Source organism: Triplophysa rosa, linkage group LG20, assembly GCF_024868665.1.
Source record: "Triplophysa rosa linkage group LG20, Trosa_1v2, whole genome shotgun sequence".
NCBI lineage: Eukaryota > Metazoa > Chordata > Actinopteri > Cypriniformes > Nemacheilidae > Triplophysa > Triplophysa rosa.
The window spans coordinates 15,028,318-15,051,181 of NC_079909.1; the positions used below are offsets into that span (position 1 = coordinate 15,028,318).

The 22,864-nt window shown below is 36.7% G+C and overlaps 3 protein-coding genes across 8 annotated transcripts; 2 read left to right on the forward strand and 1 right to left on the reverse strand.

Annotated features, from left to right (window-relative positions):
- Positions 1 to 291: 291 nt before the first annotated feature.
- On the forward strand, positions 292 to 11,919 carry rpgrb (retinitis pigmentosa GTPase regulator b). 6 transcript variants are annotated; one of them, XM_057362623.1, is made up of 17 exons: positions 292 to 374; positions 1,159 to 1,284; positions 1,391 to 1,483; positions 1,916 to 1,978; positions 2,413 to 2,571; positions 3,137 to 3,283; positions 4,067 to 4,225; positions 4,324 to 4,479; positions 4,586 to 4,710; positions 5,265 to 5,456; positions 5,712 to 5,841; positions 5,980 to 6,071; positions 6,217 to 6,276; positions 10,322 to 10,567; positions 10,787 to 10,835; positions 10,971 to 11,071; positions 11,243 to 11,919. In XM_057362623.1, exons 1-17 carry the CDS (start codon positions 344 to 346, stop codon positions 11,453 to 11,455), a joined length of 2,142 nt encoding a protein of 713 aa, XP_057218606.1. In that variant the 5' UTR covers positions 292 to 343; the 3' UTR covers positions 11,456 to 11,919. The 6 variants fall into 6 exon arrangements, with proteins under 6 accessions (XP_057218606.1, XP_057218610.1, XP_057218605.1 ...); XM_057362627.1 differs by lacking the exon at positions 10,971 to 11,071 and having other exon boundaries at positions 11,243 to 11,425; XM_057362622.1 differs by lacking the exons at positions 10,787 to 10,835; positions 10,971 to 11,071; positions 11,243 to 11,919 and adding an exon at positions 6,544 to 7,159.
- Positions 11,920 to 13,730: 1,811 nt separating this feature from the next.
- Positions 13,731 to 17,875, forward strand: dynlt3 (dynein light chain Tctex-type 3). Its single transcript, XM_057362207.1, has 5 exons — positions 13,731 to 13,878; positions 14,518 to 14,559; positions 14,732 to 14,855; positions 16,803 to 16,880; positions 17,150 to 17,875. Exons 1-5 carry the CDS (start codon positions 13,852 to 13,854, stop codon positions 17,224 to 17,226), a joined length of 348 nt encoding a protein of 115 aa, XP_057218190.1. The 5' UTR covers positions 13,731 to 13,851; the 3' UTR covers positions 17,227 to 17,875.
- LOC130571314 (cytochrome b-245 heavy chain) lies at positions 17,817 to 22,752 on the reverse strand. The gene is made up of 13 exons (XM_057362205.1): positions 22,607 to 22,752; positions 22,372 to 22,464; positions 21,951 to 22,061; positions 21,775 to 21,859; positions 21,457 to 21,605; positions 20,630 to 20,811; positions 19,956 to 20,088; positions 19,777 to 19,869; positions 19,437 to 19,690; positions 18,882 to 19,044; positions 18,654 to 18,800; positions 18,435 to 18,559; positions 17,817 to 18,353 (listed from the first exon to the last, which is right to left on the reverse strand). The coding sequence occupies exons 1-13, from the start codon at positions 22,649 to 22,651 to the stop codon at positions 18,236 to 18,238; spliced, it is 1,698 nt and encodes a 565-aa protein (XP_057218188.1). The 5' UTR covers positions 22,652 to 22,752; the 3' UTR covers positions 17,817 to 18,235.
- Positions 22,753 to 22,864: the final 112 nt, after the last annotated feature.

The window sequence follows — 22,864 nt, forward strand, 5'->3', positions numbered from 1 at the left end:
GGTTTTTTAAGTACATACGTGAACGTAGAAAGCATTCATTTCTCAAAAATGAAACAAAACAAAAAGTAACGACGATTTACGTAAATAAGAAAATATATATATATATCTTTTAAAGTTTATATATGTAGTTTTGCATAATAAATACTGTAATACTTTATGTAGTAAAAAATATTTTAAGCGTTCATAAGGCAATAGACCTGGAATTATTGTCATTAAGAGTATCACGTGACGCGGCGCAACCGTAACGCGGATGTAAATGTAGAGTGGAGGGTTTCTTCTTTCCTAAAGATTCTTGGCCACACTTCCTAGAGCTCAGCGTAAATAAACTGATTAGTCGGTGGAGATGGCAGGAGAGACTGAAGATGAGATCCCCGGTGAGATATTATGCAGTACATTATTGATCAATGTAAATAGTTTCTTTATTTTTAATCGCTGCGTTTTTGCAATTTAAGATGTGTCGGCTGCTCTGGGTTAGCCTCCAGGCTACATAACGGTACTTAAGTGGGATAGGTTCACGTGTTTTTATGATGTGAACGTGTTGTAATTGCTCATCTGTCAGAGATAATTAAATTATGATGCATACGTGTAAATATGTGTTGTGTTTTATATTTTGTTCATTGAACACTATGTGCCTCTCTTTCATTGACGCCTGTGGCTACCTGTCTCCAAGGCAACCACGCCATGTGGTCACGCCTTCGCTCACAAACTGTACATTTGTATGTAACTAAAAAGTATAGGTCAACCCAGTTAAGCGTATGGAATGTTTCATGAAATTGAAACAGAATCGAAAATGTAATTTGTAATAGTTCAAATTATACAAATCATTGTTGTTAGTCTAAAACAGGAAGTAATCATTAAGATAAAGAGTTTTGTCTCTTTCTGAGACTTTAGCAATAAACTTTAACATTAAAGAAAACAACTCCGTTAATCAACTCATCTAAGTGAATCATGCAAAATCAAATATAATAAATGAAATAATACAAATTGTTAGTCTAAAATATATAATTTAAATTATGATTTTTCGAGAACACTGTATGGAGACTTTGATATTAAACATTAATGTACATTACTATGATAATTTTATATTAATCTAAGATTATCCAAACAGGACACAGTACATGAACTGACACAATAACTAATAAATTACTACTGTTTCAGAAACTGGTGCTGTTTTTACTTTTGGAAAGAGTAAGTTTGCAGATAATGCAGCCAGCAAATTCTGGTTAAAAAATGACATACCTTTGAAAATATCCTGTGGAGATGAACATACAGCGCTGGTAACAGGTATGATGTATCATGCTTTTTGTAGTGTATTTAGGGGAATATGGTTAGTTATTAAGCACATTTTATTCTGTGATCAATAATCGCTGTTTGTTTCTATTCTGTTTAGAAAATGGAAAGCTGTTTATGTTTGGCAGCAATAACTGGGGACAGCTGGGCCTTGGAACAAAGACCACTGTCAATAAACCCACTTGTGTGAAAGGTAACAGATTTTCATCCAAAAAATACTTTCTGTCATCCACAGCTGTGGAATCAGATAGAAACACTATGACAAATATACAGTAAGAAGACCATTTCATGTGCTGTCAGTTTTTGCTCTTATAGTATACGTTTATAAAAAAAGACAGATAAATGGTTTACAGGAGTTTAAACACAAAAATCCATGTTTGTGAAATGAGAATACAAAACCATATGTCTTTTTCTTAATCCTATTCTGCAGTGGTCCATAATCTATATTAATCTGGACACGCGAAGGGTAGGGTTTTGTGTGGAGGACAATAATAAAATTATATTTGACATTCTTTAGTGGTGTAGACATGAGCAAAAGGAAAATATTAATGAAAAACCTTTTGTCAGGTTGTTTGATTGTGATTTTATGTTTTACACACACACTCACAATATTGTCCTTTTTAAGATCTTAAATCAGAGAGGGTGAAGATTGTGGCCTGTGGAAGAACTCACACGCTTGTTTACACCTGTAAGTTTATGAAAACATGACCGTACTTTTGTTATTGTATGTTTTTGATTTTTTCAAATGAAACTTTTCCAAGCATTCATACCCCCCCTCTATTACTCAGACAAACAGGTTGCCCCAACCCCAAACTCATGCCATTGGTTGACCCAGAGGTTGACATGTCAATCCACCTAATAAAGTGTAACAGAGTCACCGTTTCATACTCTTCAGGGGGTCAACCTATAAATAATTTACTTACAGTCTCTGCATACTGCCCTGGGATGGAAGAAGAAAAATACTTCAATTTTATAAAAAAAAACTATTATAACATTTATTTACTTATCTTTGAGTGCAGTAAAGTCAATATAAAGTTGCTATTACATCTGTTATAACTTTCAATGTTAAACTTGCTCTGGTTAAAAATCTTAATTTTTCTCCACTTTGTTTTCATTTTACAGCCCATGGTAACCTGTACGCCTCTGGGGGGAATAATGAAGGACAGCTCGGCCTCGGTGACTGTGAAGACAGAACCTCCTTCCACCTGGTGGACTTCTTTAGCAAACATGAACCAATCAAAATGCTCGCTGCTGGTTCCAATATATCTGCTGCTCTCACACGTAAGAATTCTGTTCCACTAGCTTTATACTGTAACAAAAGTGTCTGTTTAATGATATGTGACCCTGGATCACAAAACCAGTCTTAAGTAGCACACAAACATTTTTAGTAAAAGACAAAAATACATTGTGGGTCAAAATGATCGATTTTTCTTTTATGCCAAAAATCATTAGGATATTAAGTAAAGATCATGTTCCATGAAGATATTTTGTAAATTTCCTACCTTAAATATATAAAAACTTTATTTTTGTGAGTGGATGGCCTGCTACAGTGACCCTGATTAACAACTTCAAAGGCAATTTTCTCAATATTTTGATTTTTTTTGCGCTCTCAGATTCCAGAGTTTTAAATGGTTGTATCTCAGCCAGATATTGTCCTATTCTAACAACTCATATATCTATAGAAAGTTTATTTATTCAGCTTTCAGATTATGTAAAAATCTCAATATCGAAAAATTGACCCATAAGATTTGTTGTTCAGGGTCACATATGTTAATGATGATTTGTGAATCATTAACTTGTAAAGTGTCCTGTTAGATTTATACTCTGTTTCTATATGTTATTTTAGATGACGGCAGGCTCTATATGTGGGGCGATAACTCTGAGGGTCAGATTGGACTGGGAAAGGAGAGCAATGCGTTGACCCCTCGCGAGGTAGTGGGGAAACAAGTGTCCTGGGTTTCTTGTGGATATTATCATTCTGCTTTTGTCACCGGTATGTTTACCAATGACACCTCATGTCATACTACAGTCAATTGCAAGGCATAATTATATCACTCGGTGAAAATTAAAGTTTTAAAGCTTACTCCATGTCTCTAATATATTTTTATGTCTCATATATATATATATATATATATATATATATATATATATGTTTCTTATTAAAGTACAGCCACGGATTAAATAAGAGACAATTTCAAAAACCATTTTCAGTTTTTCTGAATTTACTGTTTACAGTATAGGTATGTGTTTAAGTAAAATTATAATTTTACTACGAACAATATTTCTCCCAAATTTTAAATAAAAATATTGGTTCTTTTTGCATTTATTTGCAGAAAATAAAAACTAGAGAAACAGGTCAAAATAACAGAAAAGATGCTCTGCGTTTTTTCAGACATCAAATACTGCAAAGAAAACAAGTTCATATTCACTTTTAAGCAATACAATAAAATTTGGAATGGTCTCGTAATTTTTTTCCGTGGCTGTATATCAATTGTTAATGAAATGCATTACATATTTAAGTCATAAAATACCACTTGAAATATTTATTCATCATAGCAAAAATCTTTTTGTCATGTGTAAGAGCAGTCTTTTATAACTTTATCTTATTAATATATTTCAATACAACCTGAAGCTGTTTGTCATGCTTGACCTTCCCACTTCCTCTCTGTGGTCTATAGAGCACCGTATGGTTCCATTACATTCATGAAATGTTTACCATTTGACCTTCCTTGTAGGCTGGCTTGTTGCTAGGTGATTCATGTTTCATTTGTTACAGTGGATGGGGCCTTGTTTACATTCGGAGAAAGGGACAGTGGGAAGCTGGGCTTGACTACAGAGAAGCTAGCCAATCACAGAGTGCCTCAACAGGTGACGGGCATCTCTGATAGGGTGGTTCAGGTGGCATGTGGAGGAGGTCACACGGTGGCATTTACAGGTAAGAGAACATGTTTTGCTTCCACGTGTCATTTTTTGTTTCTTTCTTATTGGAGAAGATGTAATGCTGGAGTGTTTTGTTCATGTGTGGTAATGCAGAGCACGAGTTGTATTCGTTCGGACTGGGTCAGTTTGGCCAACTCGGTCACGGCACATTCATATTTGAGTCGAGGTTACCAAGAGTGGTGGAGCATTTTAGGAGGGGCAGAGTTAAACATGTGGAGTGTGGAGAGAATCACACAGCAGTTATAACTGGTAATTCTCAGATATAAACCTGACAATGCATTGCTTTTGATTGTATGTACTTTTGTATCTAAAATGGATAACTGGTTCTGTTTTGCATATATAAACTTTTGTTTAGACAGTGACCTTCTTTACACATTCGGTGATGGACGCCATGGAAAACTTGGACTTGGAGAAGAGAACTTTACCAACCAGTTTATACCAACCCTGTGTCCAAGATTCCTGAACTACTTCATAAAGGCTGTATGTATTATTTACTGTTCATGACAAAGTTTTATATCTATATCAAGTACCTTCTGCTTAAAATGGACAAACTTAATGATCTTTTCTGTGTTGCTGTATTTGTTATTGAATTTGGAAATTGAAACATGTGGTAATTGGGAACAATTTATATATTCCACCTGAACAAGAAATTATGTTGTCAACGTATTTGGTCAATTTTCCCAGAAGAAAAAGCTTAAAACATTCAAAATATGTAAATCTTCTTAAAGGGATAGTTCACCCGAAAATGATAATTCTGTCATCATAAATTTCTTTGTTTTGTTGAACACAAAAGAAGATAATTTGAAGATTGGGAACCCAACAAGTTCTGGGGTACCATTAACTACCACAGTAGTTGTTTTTTTCCTACTATGGTAGTCAGAACTGTTTGGTTACAAACGTTCTTCCAAATGTCTTTCTTTATGTTCAGCATAACAAAGAAATGAATACAGGAACAACTTGAGGGTGAGTAAATGATGACAGATGACAACTTCGGTTTGGATATGATGAGATTTGTGTGTGGGGGTTATTTCCAGGTTGCATGTGGTGGATGTCACATGCTTGTGTTGGCCAGGCCCAGGGATGAAGGCTCAGAAAATGTGATCCTGGAAGAGGACGATGTCACAGAAGACTACTTTGAGAAGTCAAACACAGAGCTAATGGTTGACACGCACAGTCAGACCACCCTAAATAGGAGTCTGTCTGCTAGGGTTAGGCGCAGAGAACGGGTGAGGTCTTTTAAAACCTAGTCAAAACATATAAATACTACGTACAATTTCCTTCTTTTATGGTGAATTAAATTTTACAGTCTATATCAATATTAGTTTAGCAAATAGTTTAAATATAGTTTAGCATGAAAAGTACCTCTATGCATTGCTCAAATCCCAGGCAACATACATACTGATAAACAACTGTACAGATTGTAAGTCTCTTTAGATAAAGTGTCTGCCAAATTCATAAATGTAGTTTTCCTCTTATTGCAGGAACGTTCACCAGATCAGTTTGGACAGATGTTCCGAACTCTTCCAAACCTAAATGGCAATCAGCTGAACACATCTATACCTGCACCCAGCCAAACCTGGCACGGAAAGATCTCTCACAACGGCCTTCAGAGTAAGGGCAGCAAAATAGTTTTTTACAAATGCTTTTGTCATTTCTGAAAGGGAATAGTTCTTCTAGGGCAGTGCATGTTAAAATGTTCTCTGAGTCCTTGAAGTTTAATCAGGTTTTTACGTCTTTTCTCTTTATCAGTTCCTGGTAAGAGAGAGAGGTTACTCGATAACAGTGCAGACGATAATGAAAGTGTGAAAGATCTTGGAGAAACCACTGACTTGTTAAACCTGGTACGAGAAGAATGCCATCACTTATTAAAGAGACATGCATGCTTTAATACCCTTTGCAAATGTGTAATGTTTAATATTTAATAACTGGGCTTATTATGAAAAAGAGATGAACACAAAGTTTGTTAACACTAAATTTTGATTTCAGACTCATGTAATGAAGATGGACCCCTGTGATAACAGCCTCACGTTGTCTCCAATGCAGAAGGTAAGAGCTGGTTTGGATATGAAGTTTGCTGGTTGGATGGCCATGGCTAAGAAGAACTCCTCACTCTTACTGAAACTTTTTTTAAGGAACGCTTTCTTCCTCCGTTTGCTTGTTTTTCGATCACGTTTTTCTTAAATTGTGATTTTGTTTACGCTCGTTTGTTTTGCAGCATTAAAGCGCAATCTGCTCTCGTTCATCCTGCTCTGCATGTGCATTCATTTCTTTTCTAACACTTTCCCTCTTTTTATCCTCTGCTTCCCGGGATAGAAGAAGGTTAAGGTTGTGAAAGTGCATGGTAAGGAGATGGGAAAGCCAAGAGAAGACTCCACGCCTTATGACAAGAGGGCGGAGCTTACCCATCACAAAGCCCTCCCTACAGAGTTGCTTAGAAGCTCAAGTGGTAGCTCAGTAGTCGGGAACAGTCCTCACAGAAGCCGGAAAGGTTTGGGGCACGGCAAGGAGAATGTACTTAATGCTTTGGAGGACAGAAAACCACCTGGGCGAAGTAAGACAAGAATAGGTATTCCAAGTTTGAATGACATCAGCAGATCTGAATCCAAACCCCACCTCATCAAACACACTACAGATCAAAGACAAATAGAGTCGAGGGAAGATAAATCAGATGCTAAACGGTTAAATGGGAAAGCTCAGAATAAACCACAACTGCTTGAGGAGAAACGTTCAATGGTAGTTGGTGAAAGAAAGGATGCCACTCAAAAGTCAAACCAGGATTATTCTGGAATAACAAATTCCAAAGGACGTCTGCTGGAGGTCGGAAGTCATTCTCAAAAGGTTAAAAGGAAAGAAAAAGATGTGGAAATGAAACCAATGGTTGCTGAACATCATCTCGAACAGTCTACAAGTGAGAACCAAGTCCCCACAGGTAAGAAAGTCTCAAAACAATTCCCACACAAAGCTCAGAGGCTAAAAAGCAAACCTGCTGATGGTAAAACAAATACTGCCAAGATAGAAACCAAAAATGTCCCACACAGCAAATATTTAGATTCAGAAAAACAGTCCTCCTACCAAGAACACGCTCCCTCAAAAACCACGTCATCCAGACCTGAAGACTCACACACAAAAGACAAATTAAACACAGAAAAAAATCCCAAAACGTTTAATGAGTCCACCATGGTTCCTGAAGCTTCCTCCACATCTGAATCAGAGTCTAAATCTGACCAAATGCAACAGAAACATTTCACCAAGGTGACGTCGCTAATCCAAGATGTTGGAATAGGAAGTCTTCTCAGAGAAGCAGCAGTCGGTCAGTTTCTTACCCCTTCAACACCCCAGAAGATGCCAAAACCTCCTCCTAAACAGAGAACTTTGTCTGATGTCTCTTCTCTTAGCGAATCGTATGAGAGTACAAGACAGGAGGAGACAAGAGATGCCAAAAGAACAACTGTCACCATCAACGTTAAACCTGAACAAGAATCTTCAGAGGGGCAGATGGAAAGAAGCAGCCCTGAGGCCCAATCTGAGCAGGGAACATCCACACAGAGCAAAGAGAAGGAGGAATGGGGTGAGGAGAGGAGTACAGTTTCAGAGAAGGGGGAAATTGTAAGTTCTGAAATGACAGAAAGTGAGAAAGAGGTGAGAAGAAGGAGTGCAAATGAGGAAGTGGATGAAAGTGAGAGCAAGATCCTCGATGAAGTGTCAAACTATGGTAATGCTGAGGAGGATGACAATGATCCAACACTCAAAGCCTCTAGTGAGGATGAAGAAGATGAGGAAGATGAAGCTGAGGAGAAAAGTGAGGCAACTCAGGACATTGAAAATGAAGTCAAGTCTGAGGAAGAGGAGAGCGGTGAGGAACAAGAAACAAATGACACGAATAGAGAAGCTGAAGACAGTGGAGATGATGATGATGATGATAAAAGCAAAATGAGTGAAGAAGAGGAGGAGAGTGAGGAAGAATCAAATGGAACCACGAAAAACAAGAGTGAGACATCTGAGGTTGAGTCAGATGAAGAGGAGGATGAGGAGAAAGAAAGCGGGGATAAAGACGAATGTGAGAGTGAAGCGGAGGAGAGTGAAGATGAAGAGGTTGAAGAGAGCAGTGAAGGAGACAAGGAAGAGTCAGAACAAAAGAGCAAGACTGAAGATGATGATGACGAAGAGGAGGAGAGTGAAGATGAAGAAGGTGAGGAAGCAGAAAAGAACAAAAGTGATGAAGACATTGAAGAAGATGAGGCAACAAGTGAGAATGATGAGGAGAATGAAGCAGAGGAGGACAAAAGTGATGAAGACACTGAAGATGAGGAAGCAACAAGTGAGGATGATGTGGATGATGATGAAGACACAGAAGATGAAGCAACAAGTGAGGAAGATGAGGAAGAAGATAAAGAGAGTAAAGCAGATGACAAAAGTGATAACGACACAGAAGATAAAACAACAACTGATGATGAGGAGGAAGAAAAGGAGAATGAAAGTGAAGAGGAAGAAGAGCATCAGAGCAAAGATGTGGAGGAGGAGGAAGAAGAAGAAAGTAATAGCGATGAGGGAGAAAGTGAAGAAAAAGCAGCAGAGGAAGAAAATGAAGAAGAGGAAGCAGAGGAGGAAGAGGAACATGAAAGCGAGGAGGAGGAAGAAGCAGAGGATCAGGAGGGAGAAGAGGAGAATGAACAGGAAGAAGAACAAGAAGAGAGTGATGAAGAAAACAAAGATGAAAGTGAAGAAGAGGAGGAGGAAGAGAAGAAACCAGAAGACAAAAAAGCACTGATAGAAAAAGTCCCTGCTAAAACAAAATCAGGTGTGAAAAAGATAAATCAGCCCATGAAATCTAAACGGGCCGCATCAAAAAGCAATTTAGTGTCAGACGACGAATCCCAAGAGTCTCAGTTTTGGGATAATGTCCTACCTCAGTATCTCAATTTAAAATAATCTCACAACCTTAACCACTGCGAACTTCTTCCTGAGCTTTCTGTACATCATATACTGTATATACAGTAGCTACAGTAAATCTGAATTTTCCTTGTATTTTATTTAGTTGTATTCTAAATGCCTTTGCATGTTTTTCTTTTATGTGCTTTTGAGATTGTTATTTCTGGCTTTTCAACATTTTTATTACTTTTTTGTTACTTTTTAAAAACAAAATTGCATAGGCTAATTTGTCATTTTAATTATTTCATTTTAAATTTGCCCATGCAGTATGAAGAACAGATGATGTGCCTTGGCATTTATATATCCAGCCATGTTCTTTTACTACCAAATGTGCTCAATTTAACTGTGACCTTGAATCAACACCCTAACTGATTTCTTCCTAAAGAATTGGGATGTTTATTTTGAATAAGAACTCTTAGCGAAGTACAAGATCCAATGGCAGCTTTAATGATCTTCTTGAGTGAAGATAGTTGGAAAGTTTTTTTTTATGGGGACAAACAGATGCCAAAAATTTGCTTACGTAAAGTTGCTATTATAGACTACAGGTCTGTTACTGTATGTAGGCTAAATTTTTTATTTTTTACTACAAATTACTAGTCCATTTTTTTATTCCTACCTAATCCATCTGTTTTCAAATTAATATTTAGATTTCGTTCTTTTAGGGGTGCTGTATTCTCTGTACCTGTTAGTTTTCTTATTACATATTTTACATTTGTAGTAAGAATTTTTTTTTATTGACAAAGCTCAGATTATCTAGACATTCGAAACACAAACACACAGTTTCATAGCATAGGACAGTATTATACCTACACCACAGGATTTATTTCTCGAAACATGCAAATCTGCAAGTGAATTCTCTGGACAGGTGAGACTGTCATCATATGATATTCTGTAGAGATCCCTTCACTTGTTGTAGATTGCCAGATCCATAGTTCACATACCCACTCAAGTGCTTGTGTTTATGTACAGTATGTAGTTTAAGTAGAATGTGAGTTTAGTATATGATTGAGTCTATGGTGACCTCTCCAGCTAACCTGAACCCTCTCCTACCATTTTAGTGCCCAGATATTCCCTTTTTCTGTGTTTCATGGTCACCGTTTGAGAAATATGCATTCCTACTTTATTATGTATTACTGATTACCTCTGTTCTCACTCTCTGCAGGATTACTATCACCAAACTCTCGAGAACCAGAAGGATGAGACAAATGAAACGATAGAGGGAGAAGATGAAGAAGAGGAATATTCTGATGAGGAACAAGATGATGAGGAGGTGGAAGAGCACGATGAAGATCCAGAGCCTGAAGAAGTGGAAAATTGGGACGAGAAGGAAAAGAAAGAACACATTTCAGATGAGAAAAGAATCGAGATGGGAAAGCAGGAGCAAACCATTACAGAGACAGATCTACAGGTGTCCTATAGTACCATTCATTAAAAATAATGAGTGAATTACATTTTCATATTGAAGTCACTGAAGGGTGCAGTTTTATTTGTTGAAACAATCTTGACAGCTATAAACATGCATTTTGTTATTTGTTTTAATCAGTAATTAAATGTGTGTAAAGAAATGCAGTGCACTTTTGCTCAAGGGTTTGATTGGTTTTTGTGATATAGTTATTTTGCTCTGCAGAAAAATGAGATTATAACAGAGGCATCAGTCCCTGATGGACAAATAAAAGGTTTGTATATTTTTACATCTCTTAAATGTTTAATCAAATTCATTCAGTGTGATGCAGAATGAATATATCTGGGTAGAAAGTGAAAACATAAATGTAATTTACATTTGTACATTCTTGTAATTGTGGATTCTGAAGATCAAACAAATCCTGCTACCATCTCAGGAGAGAAGACACAGACAGAGAAGAATGGTGTTCAAGAAGACAAACCAAAAGCTCTTTTTGGCTCTAGAAACAGGGTACAAGTCTTGAATCTGGTCATCTCAGAACACCTTAACAAACGCATAGCAATGCCCTAGCAACTGTAGCATTATGGCAGCAAGATTTTCAAAATAACATTTTATGTAAAAGTGTGATTCATATCTTTTTACATCCATGTGTGTAATCGCTGTCTTCGTTTCTACATTCAGCTTTCTCTTTTCAAGAGGAGATCTTCCACCAAAGGCAATCAGGCATCGGAAAAATCTGAAAGCCCAGCAGGGAGCACCTCAACAGGAAAACTGGCAGCTGATGGCCCTCTTGAAAGCTCAAAGACTCGAGAGACAGTTAGCAGTGAACCTCAGACAGGAGCCCAGACCGCAGCGACTGACCGGTCACGATCAGCTGCCTGCATTTTACTTTGAGACCTTTTATCTGCCTCAATGTCCAGGACTTTGGAGGACTACGGGAGGTTGTAAATGCTGTATACGTGGTGAACATTTTCTGGGAAAAAAAGATGAAACTGGAAGAAAAACTGGAATAAGGGCAATTTCACAAAGCAACATCATATCCTGATAATGTTGGTTTCAATGACACTGTGCCTTGTGCTGCAAAGCAGACACCAGGAAATAACTAGGGAGCCATATTGTTTTTCTTGGTACCACATTGAATAACATTATTTTCTTCATATATGTACAGTTTGCGAAACTTTTCTATGAAAACAAATATCAAAGTCTGAAAAGTGATGTTTCATCAAAAAAATCATCTAAAAATCTGATGTGTGTGTGCGTGTTAGCGTGTGTGTGTTTTATACCTATTTATTTGAATATGATTAAACACTCTAAAAGCACCTGTGCACTTTACATATTAAAATTATTTTGTTTTCAGGATTAGGCCTACGTGTCATCATTTGACATTTTTCCCCTTGTCGCTATTTTTTTAAGAATCACAAGTTCACCCCCCACCAGGGGCGGATTTAGTAATTTGGGGGCCCTAGGCAAATCCATGTATGGAGGCCCCAAATATGCGCCATTTTACTTTACTGCAAACCTTATTTTTCTTCCTCCTCAAGGCACACAACATTTTACCCCCAGTCAAAGTGACAGGGGAAAACTAAGCTTAATAAACACAGATGCACACTATAATTAAACAAAAATGAAATGATGAATTCCCAAATGAAAAACATGGAAAAAATTACTATACTTACTTACATCTGGAATTACTATATACAAAGTGTGCCATCTCTCCGTGTGTTTGTTGTGGTTTACGACTTTTCATGCATTTAAATGTGACCAAATTTCTGTACTAGTGCGAATCGTTAGCACTGTACTGATTATGTCTTTGGCCGGATTCACATTTCGCGTCTAAAACCGTGCGGGAAACGCGATCCACGCTGCTTTCTCTCTTCAACTGACCTCTTCAAATGACTCCGAAAAGTTGAACTATTCCCATCTCGATGCGGCGCCGACGCGCCTAGAAAAATGTGCGCGTCGCCACACGCGCGCCTGCCGCGCGTCTACATTTAAAATAACGAATATGCGCGCGGAAAAGACGCGAAATGTGAATCCGGCCTTTATGTGCCCATCGGTCTCTGCAGCAGAGTCAAACAACCTGTCTACATTTGAACTGGTCCTGGCAAAGAAAACTAAGATCCAGTGGGATCAGAAAATGACTGTTATTTCATCACAATGAAGTTATGTAAATTACTTTTGAGTGTCTTATGTTTTTAATATGTGAATGCGGAGTTATGACACAGTTTAAAGAGAATAAAGCAGTTTTATGGACAATTTACAGAATAAATGATTTTCACAAAACTGTTACATTTCTGAATCAGTTAGACATGAAGAATCGGAGTATGAATCTCAACAATGGTGACAATCATGCCATCTCTCTTACTACTCAATTAAAATGTTATCAATGAAGTTGTTGAATTTAATGAAGTTGGTCATTAATGAAGTGGTGCATGAATATGAATGTAAAAAATTTTTTGTGTGTGTTCAACTGTTAATTTGTTATTTTATAAAATATACACAATCGTAAATCTACCCCGAGTCATCCTTGTGTCTTCACTCTGTACTTGAAATGTGGTTAATCTAGTGACTGAAAGGCTATACCATGATTTATTGTTTATTTTATTGATGTGTTATTATATAGTTGGTCACAATAATTACTATAAGGTTTAATTGCAAGAAATAAAGTAGTATTTGGGTGTAATAAACCTTTAAAAACTCTAAGTAGTTAGAATTGGGTGGAATACTGTCTTGTGCACTTTTTTCGGTCCTCAAAAACTATAGGGTCCTTGGACTGCGGTTCTCCGAACTCCGATTCGGTAATTTGGTGCTGTCAAAAAAATAAAATAGGCTAGAAGTCCCAAAAGTCTGGTCCAAGTATTGCAGACGGATAATATTGGAAAAAAATAATTTTCATCATTTACATAGCCTTATGTCATTCCAAAACCTGTTTGACTTTATTTTGAAGAACTGTAACCAAACTTGGCCAAATTGACTTCTGCAGTATGGACAAAAACATTTCTCAAAATATCTTCTTTTGGTTTCACATAATAAAGAGTCATATGCAGGATTTTAACGACATGGGTGAATAAATAATGACAGCAGTTTTATTTTTTGGGTCACTATTGGGAACTATGCGTTTAAATGTGTAGCGGTTAGTCGGAGGATCGCCGCTAGGTGGCAGCACTTCCTCTTGCTCTGCAGCACCATTGTGTTGTTTCCTTTGCTTTAGCTGTCAGTGACAAAATAGCTACACTTATCTACATTGAAGAGTTTATTGTACTCATATATTTGGCGTTTAAATTGTAAAGATGGAGGAATATCATCCTGGAGACGAAGTAAGTGTTCTAGTAAATGAGTCGTCTGCTATTATCTATCTTTTCTTTCTCATTTACTGCTGTTTAATGCTAGCAATGCTAACCGCTTTATCTCAATAGATAAAAACAGCCTTACTAACGTTACGTCATTCTTTATCTGTACATATTTTTGCGAGTTTAACATTTAACATAATCACCTAAAACGGCATCATGATTTCTATTCTAAAAAATTTTTTTTTCATGAAAAATATATCTCTGGGTGTGGTCAGTTGATATCATCTACCCAAAGCTAACTATTAATTAAATATTAACATGTATTAATGTCTTTGTTTATAAGCCTTTTGATGTGTGTGGTAACATATATTTCCAAAATGTAGATTTATGTCTGAATATAATGTGGGTAGTTGACAAATAAACCGTACCATGTGTCCTATGGTGACAGCAAAAATTTTGAAAAAAACTCACTTAGTATGTCATTATATATTATATTATTTATAGTATAAAATAGCATTAAAGAGATTTATCTTCATTATTAGTTTTGTTCTAAATTAACCTATGTCACACCCTAGGACATTTGTCAATGAAAAGGTTCATTTGTCAACTACCCATTGTTTATCCTTATGATTGTCTTATCTTTTAAATGCCCTTTTCTCATTTTAGGTGTCTTTCAGCCCAGATGAAGCGAGTAACGTAGTTAAAGAGGTAATGTTGACCACAAAACTTATCATGTTAATCACATATAACCATTTGTTTATTGATCACACTGAATGAGGTGCTTTGTTGTTACAGAGTCTTATGTCTAACTCGTGCCTGTAGAATGATTCGAGCCTGTTTCTTGTGTGTAACCCTGTGTGTTTTCATGTTTATTGAACAGTGCATTGAGGGTATCATTGGAGGTGTGGACTACAGCCAGAACAAAGTGAACCAGTGGACGGCCAGCATAGTCGAACACTCTCTCACTCAGTTAGTCAAACAGGGGAAACCTTTCAAGTACATAGGTACGGGCTTTTCAATTTAAGTTAAATAGATATTCAACTTAATTTTGTTGTATACACAAATATTTTTTCTTATAAACTATAAAATATGGTGGTTATACATCATATAATGGGGGAATTCAGGTATATTGAGACACTGAGCCATGCCTAACCGTATTGGGTTTTTATTGACGCGATGCGGAAAATGCAGACCGAAGCTTGGAATGCAGGCATAAAACGAAAAAGTAGATAATGATCTAAAGCTACATACAGTTATGTTAACAATTAATTAATAATACATTTCAATATTATAATATTGAAAATGCATGAAAGACGGATTGACGTTATTTGATGGCAGAATGAGCTGTAAATGCGGTGAATTCATCTTGAGCACACTCAATAAAACTGAGATGAGAATATCTCAGCTTCTAGATTCACAGAACTTTGAAATTTATTTGATTTGAATGTTTATCACAAAAAAGCGCTTGAATAAACATGATCGCTTAGCATTGTTATCTGTGTGCCCGTGCAGACTCCTCAGACGGAGTTATTGTTCACAAACATTGAGCCGACTTTCATCCGAGCATAATGCTTGCACTTGCACAAGAACATGTAAAATAATATTAACATCATAATCACATGCAGACTCGAGTGTTTAGCCTATGTATGTTCTATAAATTAGCTAATATGGACAGTCTGCTTTTACATTCGCTCTGCGCGAGTCCGTGAGATCAAATGCGTTCTGTAGCTTGTTCTGTACTTTTTGTTCATTGCTTTCTATTCGCTTTTTTGTTTACACACATTGCTTTGCTTTATAAATAATAAAAACATGATATAATGTAGGCTATCTTGTTTGTTGATATGCTATAGGCCTACCCTAATTATAACTTGTAGGCTACTTAAAAATTGCGACATAATAAAAAAGATATGTTTTTTCATTCAACATCATTTAAATAAACAAATAATGAAACATTCGTTTTTAAGCTTTTCATTAATTGTTGTTAAATATTTTAAGTTTCATGATTTCAGTGTAATAGACACACTTTTACTAATTGAACTTTTAGAGAAAAAAAACAGACTTAAAGGAGAAAATAAAATAGATTTTTAATAGGCCACATATTTGAAGCCCAGGCACAGACCAGCAAAGCAAACAAATGCTCAACGTGCCACTTCTACCAGCTGCTAAAACGATCCAGTCAGTGTTGGCACATCAGCAAATGCAGAAATATTACTGATTATAACGCAAGGAAAGTGGAACACATATGCCTGTTTTAGCTACATTAAATATTGGATATGAACGGTTTGATAAGTTTGATTTTAATAGCCTACATTCTTTAGTCTTTAAATTGTATTTCATAGGCCGTACGCAAAGTGTTTGGACTGCCTTCTGGGTCATTCTTAGTTTTAGACTAGTCGACTACACGGTTACAAAACTTTAGTTTAAACGACTGTCAGATTAGTCGTAGCACACATCCCTAGTCTGTGTTTGTTTAGTTGTCTGGGTAGTGTCTATTAATATTATATAATATAATTATATTATATTAATAATAAAACTTATTTATATTTTATTTAATTTATGTTAATATTAATTGATATTGTTATTTTATTGTATAATAATTGTATTAAATAAATGATTTGTTGAATGGGTCCTGTAGTTTAGTTGCATTTAAAGAAACTGTATGGTACATTCACATCTAGCGGTTGAGCTTGGTATGCAGTCTAAATTCAAGATATTGGAGAGGCAAGTTTAACCAAGTAACAGTTCTTCTCGGTTTCTATTGCTTGTTAGCAGAAATAATCTACTACAGGCACTCTATTATTTGTGAATGTGTACCGGAAGGTCTACGAACGTGCGCATGCGCAGTAACGTTTGTTTATGTTATTGCTTTGAAACTGTCTATATATAATTTATTGATTATTTGCAACCCCCCGAAAGATTTCAGCTAAACTTTTTTAATCCATACATTTTAGTCAACTGTGCTGTGATGCAGAAAAGTGGCGCAGGTCTTCACACAGCCAACTCTTGTTACTGGGACACTACCACTGACGGTAAAGCTTTGTGTTGTTTATAAATCTGCTCTGAGCTTTAAAAGTCTCAACACTTGCAGACAAAAGGCAAGACATGCAAAGCCATGCAAAGAAACTGTATTTATTTATTGTACTTAAATATATATGATTACTGTATAGCCTATTTGTTTTGTTAGCATTCTTTCTGGCACTCCAAATGTATTCGTTCAAGTTCATGTTTTTTTTTTTCACTATAACATTAAAATACACAGATGTGCTTCTAGTTACATTGTGTTGTGTCATTTTCACAGGAAGCTGCACGGTTAGGTGGGAGAACCGCACCATGTACTGTGTTGTCAGTGTGTTTGCTGTGGCTATTGTCCTATAAGCAGGAACCAGGGCTGAGACATGAACACATACACAGACGGGCCAAATCATTTTTACAAAGATAACATCCTGAAGTCTGTTTTGAAGCCACAAGGGACCTAAACCAATTTCTGTTTTCGCTTTAATACGAAGTTGAAATTGTATTACTTGCGCTTGTCTATCATACAAACATTTTACCTGTAGTTGCCATTTTACTTTGACTTACTTGTAACATGCACCTTTGCTCTGTATAGAATGAATTGAAAATATGTTGTTGCTTAATTATTAAAGTTGACTTGGATTTAATAATTCAGTGTAAAGAGAATATATGAGAATGGTTTAGTCCTGGTTAAAACTAATGATCACATCAGAAAATATATTTAAACAACACAACATCCAGGGGAAATTCACAAGCAATGCGAACATGCCACATCGCATCAAACTACACGATTTATAGAAACAAAGTATTTTCCTCTTTTCTAAAGTTTAAAATGAGCACTTAAATTGGTTTTAGTACAGATATGAAATGAAACAACTACATGCACTGATGCCTTCTAAGGAACATACACAAATCATATCTATACATTTCATGCAGAATTGTACAAAGGTTGAAAACTTTTAGCAGGAACTTTATCATTTGTTTCTCCTTTTAATAAACCTATTGTCTTGTATTGTTTTGCATTGTTTCATTGACATTCTTTAACATTAAAAAAAATATCTTCAAATGTTTCTGTAGTATTTTAGATTTATTAAACTTCAAATTGAGAAAGAGGAAGAAGATTTGGAAAGCAGGGAACTTTCACATCTTGTAAAACTACGCAAAATTGCACAGGCTCTTTTGTGTAGTAAATATACATCAGTTACCTATTTCCGCATCATGCCCACAATCATGCTGTTTTTAGACCAACATATTGAAAACTCGACTTCCAATAACCAGAGGAAAATATTACAATGTTACACTGACTGTAAAATGTGTTTATAGGTATCCATGGGTTTTTGACTGTATTCATAAAAACAGCTTAAGAAGCAAATCAGAAGTTTTCTTTGTTGAATATAAACTCCGTTCCAGACTCAGTGTGTGTAAGGCATTGCTTCCCCAAAGCTTCGGCCAAAGCAGCAGGACCACATAAAAACACTCCTACTTTTGAACTAAAAGAAAAAAGAATATACATTATCAATGCACAGAAATGCTTTGAAAGTGCACTATACTGCTATAACTTCAGTACATACCCTGGATGTTGAGTAGCGATGGTGCTGAATTCATTGTCCCAGTTGGGTTTACCATATCGAGTCTTCTGCTTAAGACCAGTAATGGGGTCATCTTCCGCCTGATACTGAACTCTAAAATGGGCAGCCTTCATTTCAAAGACACGAAAAGGATTTTAATCAACATCAGAGTGTCTGTCGCTGTGTCATGGCTCAAGGCCATACCGTCTCGTGTTTTCTCACCTCAGTGTCTCTCCAGCGCGTTAGATAAATGTTGTAACTTAGGAAATCGCTCATGTCTTTTTCTGTCATCTGTTTTTCTAGACTTTGCAGCAGGTCCGTAAACCACTCAAACGCTTGGGTCTCTCTACACACCCAGTAGAAATAGATCTGTGGAGATCAAAACATTACATTAGAAAGCCTTATAAATCATGGCTTCAGAAATTGGATTGTTTAATCGCTGTCAATCACCTTCTTGGTGAAGACATTTTGGTTCTTTTGGACGTGCTTGTACCACACAGACTTCAAAACGGAAGCGAAAGGCGTCACTCCAATCCCAGCGCCGACCAACATCACAACCTCATATCGAAACACATCTTCACTGGCCGTCCCGAACGGTCCATCCACACCCACCCTGCACATAGACACAAACAAGCCACTGTTATGGCTGCTTTCCTCTTGTAGCGTTACAGTACCATTTACATTCTTTGTATGCATTTGGGAGACATTTTTATTCAAAGAAACTTAGATGTGAAGTCCAAAAGGAAACCTATATTTCATTACTGAGGAACTAGATTATAAAGTTGGAAATACGTTTGGAGAACACCAACAAAAATTCACAAATGTTGAAAGAGATATATTTCCTCCTCTCAAACTGAAAACTGCGTTAACCTTTTTTTGTCTCTGCACAGTTCTCGTTTTTATGAAAGCGGCTGTATTTCCACATCCACTTTTCGTAACATGTAGTTTCCCAAATAACAAACAAGGCATACTATAACTATTAAAACCAATCTGCTATCTATTTACTTTGGTAATGTCCAGGCATCCAGCACTGTAGTTTTGTCACCTCCACAGGCTGTGTAAAGGGCTTGCGTCCAGTCCCCTACGATTCGGATGTGCACGCTGAAGTGGTCCTCCTCAGGGGCAGAGGTCAGGGTGAAGGGATGCCACTCCAGTTGGGAGATAGATGGGCACTGGATGAAGACATACTGACCGACCTCCATTTTAAAGCCCTTCTTTTTCATCTGCAGCTCAAGGGTTTTGGATGGGTGCATCACTACCTGCAAAGAAGGAAATTGGTTGCAAACATAAATGTTCAGAGATCAATAGTTCTTTCAATAGAGTGAAACGTTATTGATTCACTAACCTTAGTAATAACCACTTTCTGCTGCGAGCGGTAAAACCGCACCAGTCTCTCACAGACGTACAGAAACATGGGGCCGACCACCCACTTCCATGTCTGAAAGTAAATGTACATGTTTATGTGTTGCTGTCACAAAGTTAATGATGGGTATGAGATGTATTTAACATGACATTATGGTTTACCATTGGAGGGTTTCCAGCAAAGTCTGGTTCAGGGCAGTGGGTGCCATTTTTACCCCAGGTCTCAAAGTAACTCGCACATTGTTTTGGATCGTGCGCCTCTAAACTCTCAGGAGTCTGACCTCGCACAATACGCCTACACACACATGCACACACAACATTACCACATACAGTACATATTGCACAACGGTTCCCAATTTTGTATTAGTCTTTAAAAGGATATTTTCCCAACAATGAAAATTCATTTATTCTTTCATCACTTTCCAAACATGTATGACTTTCTTTCTTCCGCAGAACACAAAAGAAGATATTTTGAAGAACGTTGGTAACCAAACATCACTGGTCCCCATTGACTTCCATTGTATGGACACAAAACCACGGAGACATTTCTCAAAATATATTTTGTGTTCCACAGAAGAAAGAGTCATACACAGGTTTTGAACAACATGAGGGTGAATATGACAACAGATTTTTAAGGTAAACTCTTTAAGGGTTAATTATTTTATGATGGAAATGTATAACCTTAAAATGCTACAAAACACTACATAAGGACTTCGGTACGTGCTATTAATGCTATTTCATTTTCTCCATCATAAAGGAATAACAGGATAATCTGAAAGATACAGATTTAGTTTTGTTTGTGTAATTTCTATTTAGACTTGAGAATAGACCCTCACCCAACTCCATGCAGCACCAGACCAATGAAAAAGACAATAAACAGGTGGTGGGTGAACCAGAACACCTCGAAGTACGACCTTCTGATGACCTCCATGGAGGAAGTGATGATGAGAATGAGTGCCAACGTGATGACCACCCCTGTCAGTCCTGCTGTTGTTGTGAACATCACTATTGTTGGGTTCTGGAAAAGATCGATCAAAAGTTCCAATGATCCATCACTCACATTACTGGCAAAAGTAACATTTATTAAAATCACATTACAATTTTTAAATGATGGTCAATCAGAGGTGGTTTTGAGTCCAACTTCTCTGTTATCATTGTAACTTAAAAGTCCAAGATTGCTGGACTAAGTTCTTCTAAATCTGTTGACTTTTCCAATAGCTTTCATAAATACAGAGGCATGTCAACTGTGTTTCAGCATGACACATTGTTTTTGTTATGATCGTGGGCTTCTCTTGCTCTCAATATGCTATTTCTGGCCGCTGTCCAGAGGGTTTATCATGGCAACAGAATTTTCAAAAGTATGTGATCACCACATTAGCAGCATCATGACGTTTAGGCTATATGTATCTGTGGGTGGAGGTGGGAGGTAGCCTACGGCCTAAACTGAGAGGCTGCGGTGAGAAGGTGTCTTGTGTAATGCCTGGCTTCCCCTGCTTTGCATAACGATAACATCTGCTAACACCAAATCTGTCACTGAGCATGAGATTTGTTTTAGAAAATCTTGCAAAAACATTTTCTTGTGAATGTAGAGCATTTTTAATCATACAGTAGCATAGTCATTGTAGCTTGAAAGGTGTAATGTGAAAAAGCAGCACAGACTCACCGTCTCATTGGATCTGATGGGGTTCAGGAAAGATTTGTTGTCGTTATTGCCAATCTGAGATAAAACGTAAGGCAGAAAGCTGCTATTGACCATAAGCTGGGAATCCATGAATCGCTCGAAGTTAAACAAGTGAGCTATGATGTGGACCGCTGAGAATATAAAAGAAATGGTCAGTAGAATATATTACGCAAACCATACCCAATCAAAAAATGAATATACTGTATGTATAATTTCATATTATATAAAATAATTGTATATTTATTTTTATGAGAAACTTTATTAATGAGAAATGTTAAGATACTAAAGTGTGTTTCCTACCTGTGTGGAAAGCAATCATGTAGGCCACGAGTTTATGAAAAGTGAGGTTTCTGTCTAGCTGACGGGCCGCAGTGCGGCTACAACACTGTAAACACACACAGTTAATAAAAAGATTTACTATACTTTTTTAACTTTACATTCTATTCCAGATTATTGCTCTGATGATTTTGTCCGACCTGTATGGATCCTCGTAGGAATGACAACAGGTTTCTGCAGACAGGTAGCAGGATCAGCATGCAGTTAAAGTTCAGACATGCAGCTGGAGCTCTGGCCCACGACAGAGCATGCTGGGATTGAAACAGGCAGAAAGAGATAGACAAGGAGAAAGACTGAGTATCATTTCCTATTTTAGGTTCTAACATCTGAACGACAAATGCACTGATGCATAAACACCAGAAGTGTTTAGATATGAAATGTAACAATTGATTTGTACACCTGAACAGAATTTAAGCTTAGATATGGTGTTTTTAATTGATTTAATTTGATTTACATTGTAAGTACTGTTATTATTATATTTACAAATGTTTAATACTGATTTAGACACAACAGATGACAATTATATTTCAAAAGTCAATTACATTATGATTTGACACTCACCCCAAGGATAACCCTAGTGTAGTAGAATCTTTCAATCAAAAATGCCATGTAAAAATACACAAAGAGAAACACATTGATGCCGAGCCATACCAGCTGAAACACAGAAAAGATGGTAAAGTTTTTCAAACCCCTTTTGAAACTCAGTCATAAAATATGAAAATCTATAAACTAAAAGAAAATATCTATATTCAGTAAGCTTTGCAAATAAACAGCGTAGCAAATTTTAACAGCTTACAATAACAAAAATAGATAGTCCTTCATTCGCAGCAAAATTTCCCATGTTTTGTGTAAAAGAGAGTGAGCGAGCGAGTGGTAGAGACAGAGCGAGGTTAAAGAAGCCACTAGACAAAAAGTGATCTGGTCAGGAAATGTCACTCACAAATGTGAGCCCATCACAAAAAATCCAGTCAAGTTCCTCACATGAAAGGGGGCGTGTCATGTAAACTCAACTCTCACTTCTCTTTCTGTTTCATTCTACACATATACTGTATTT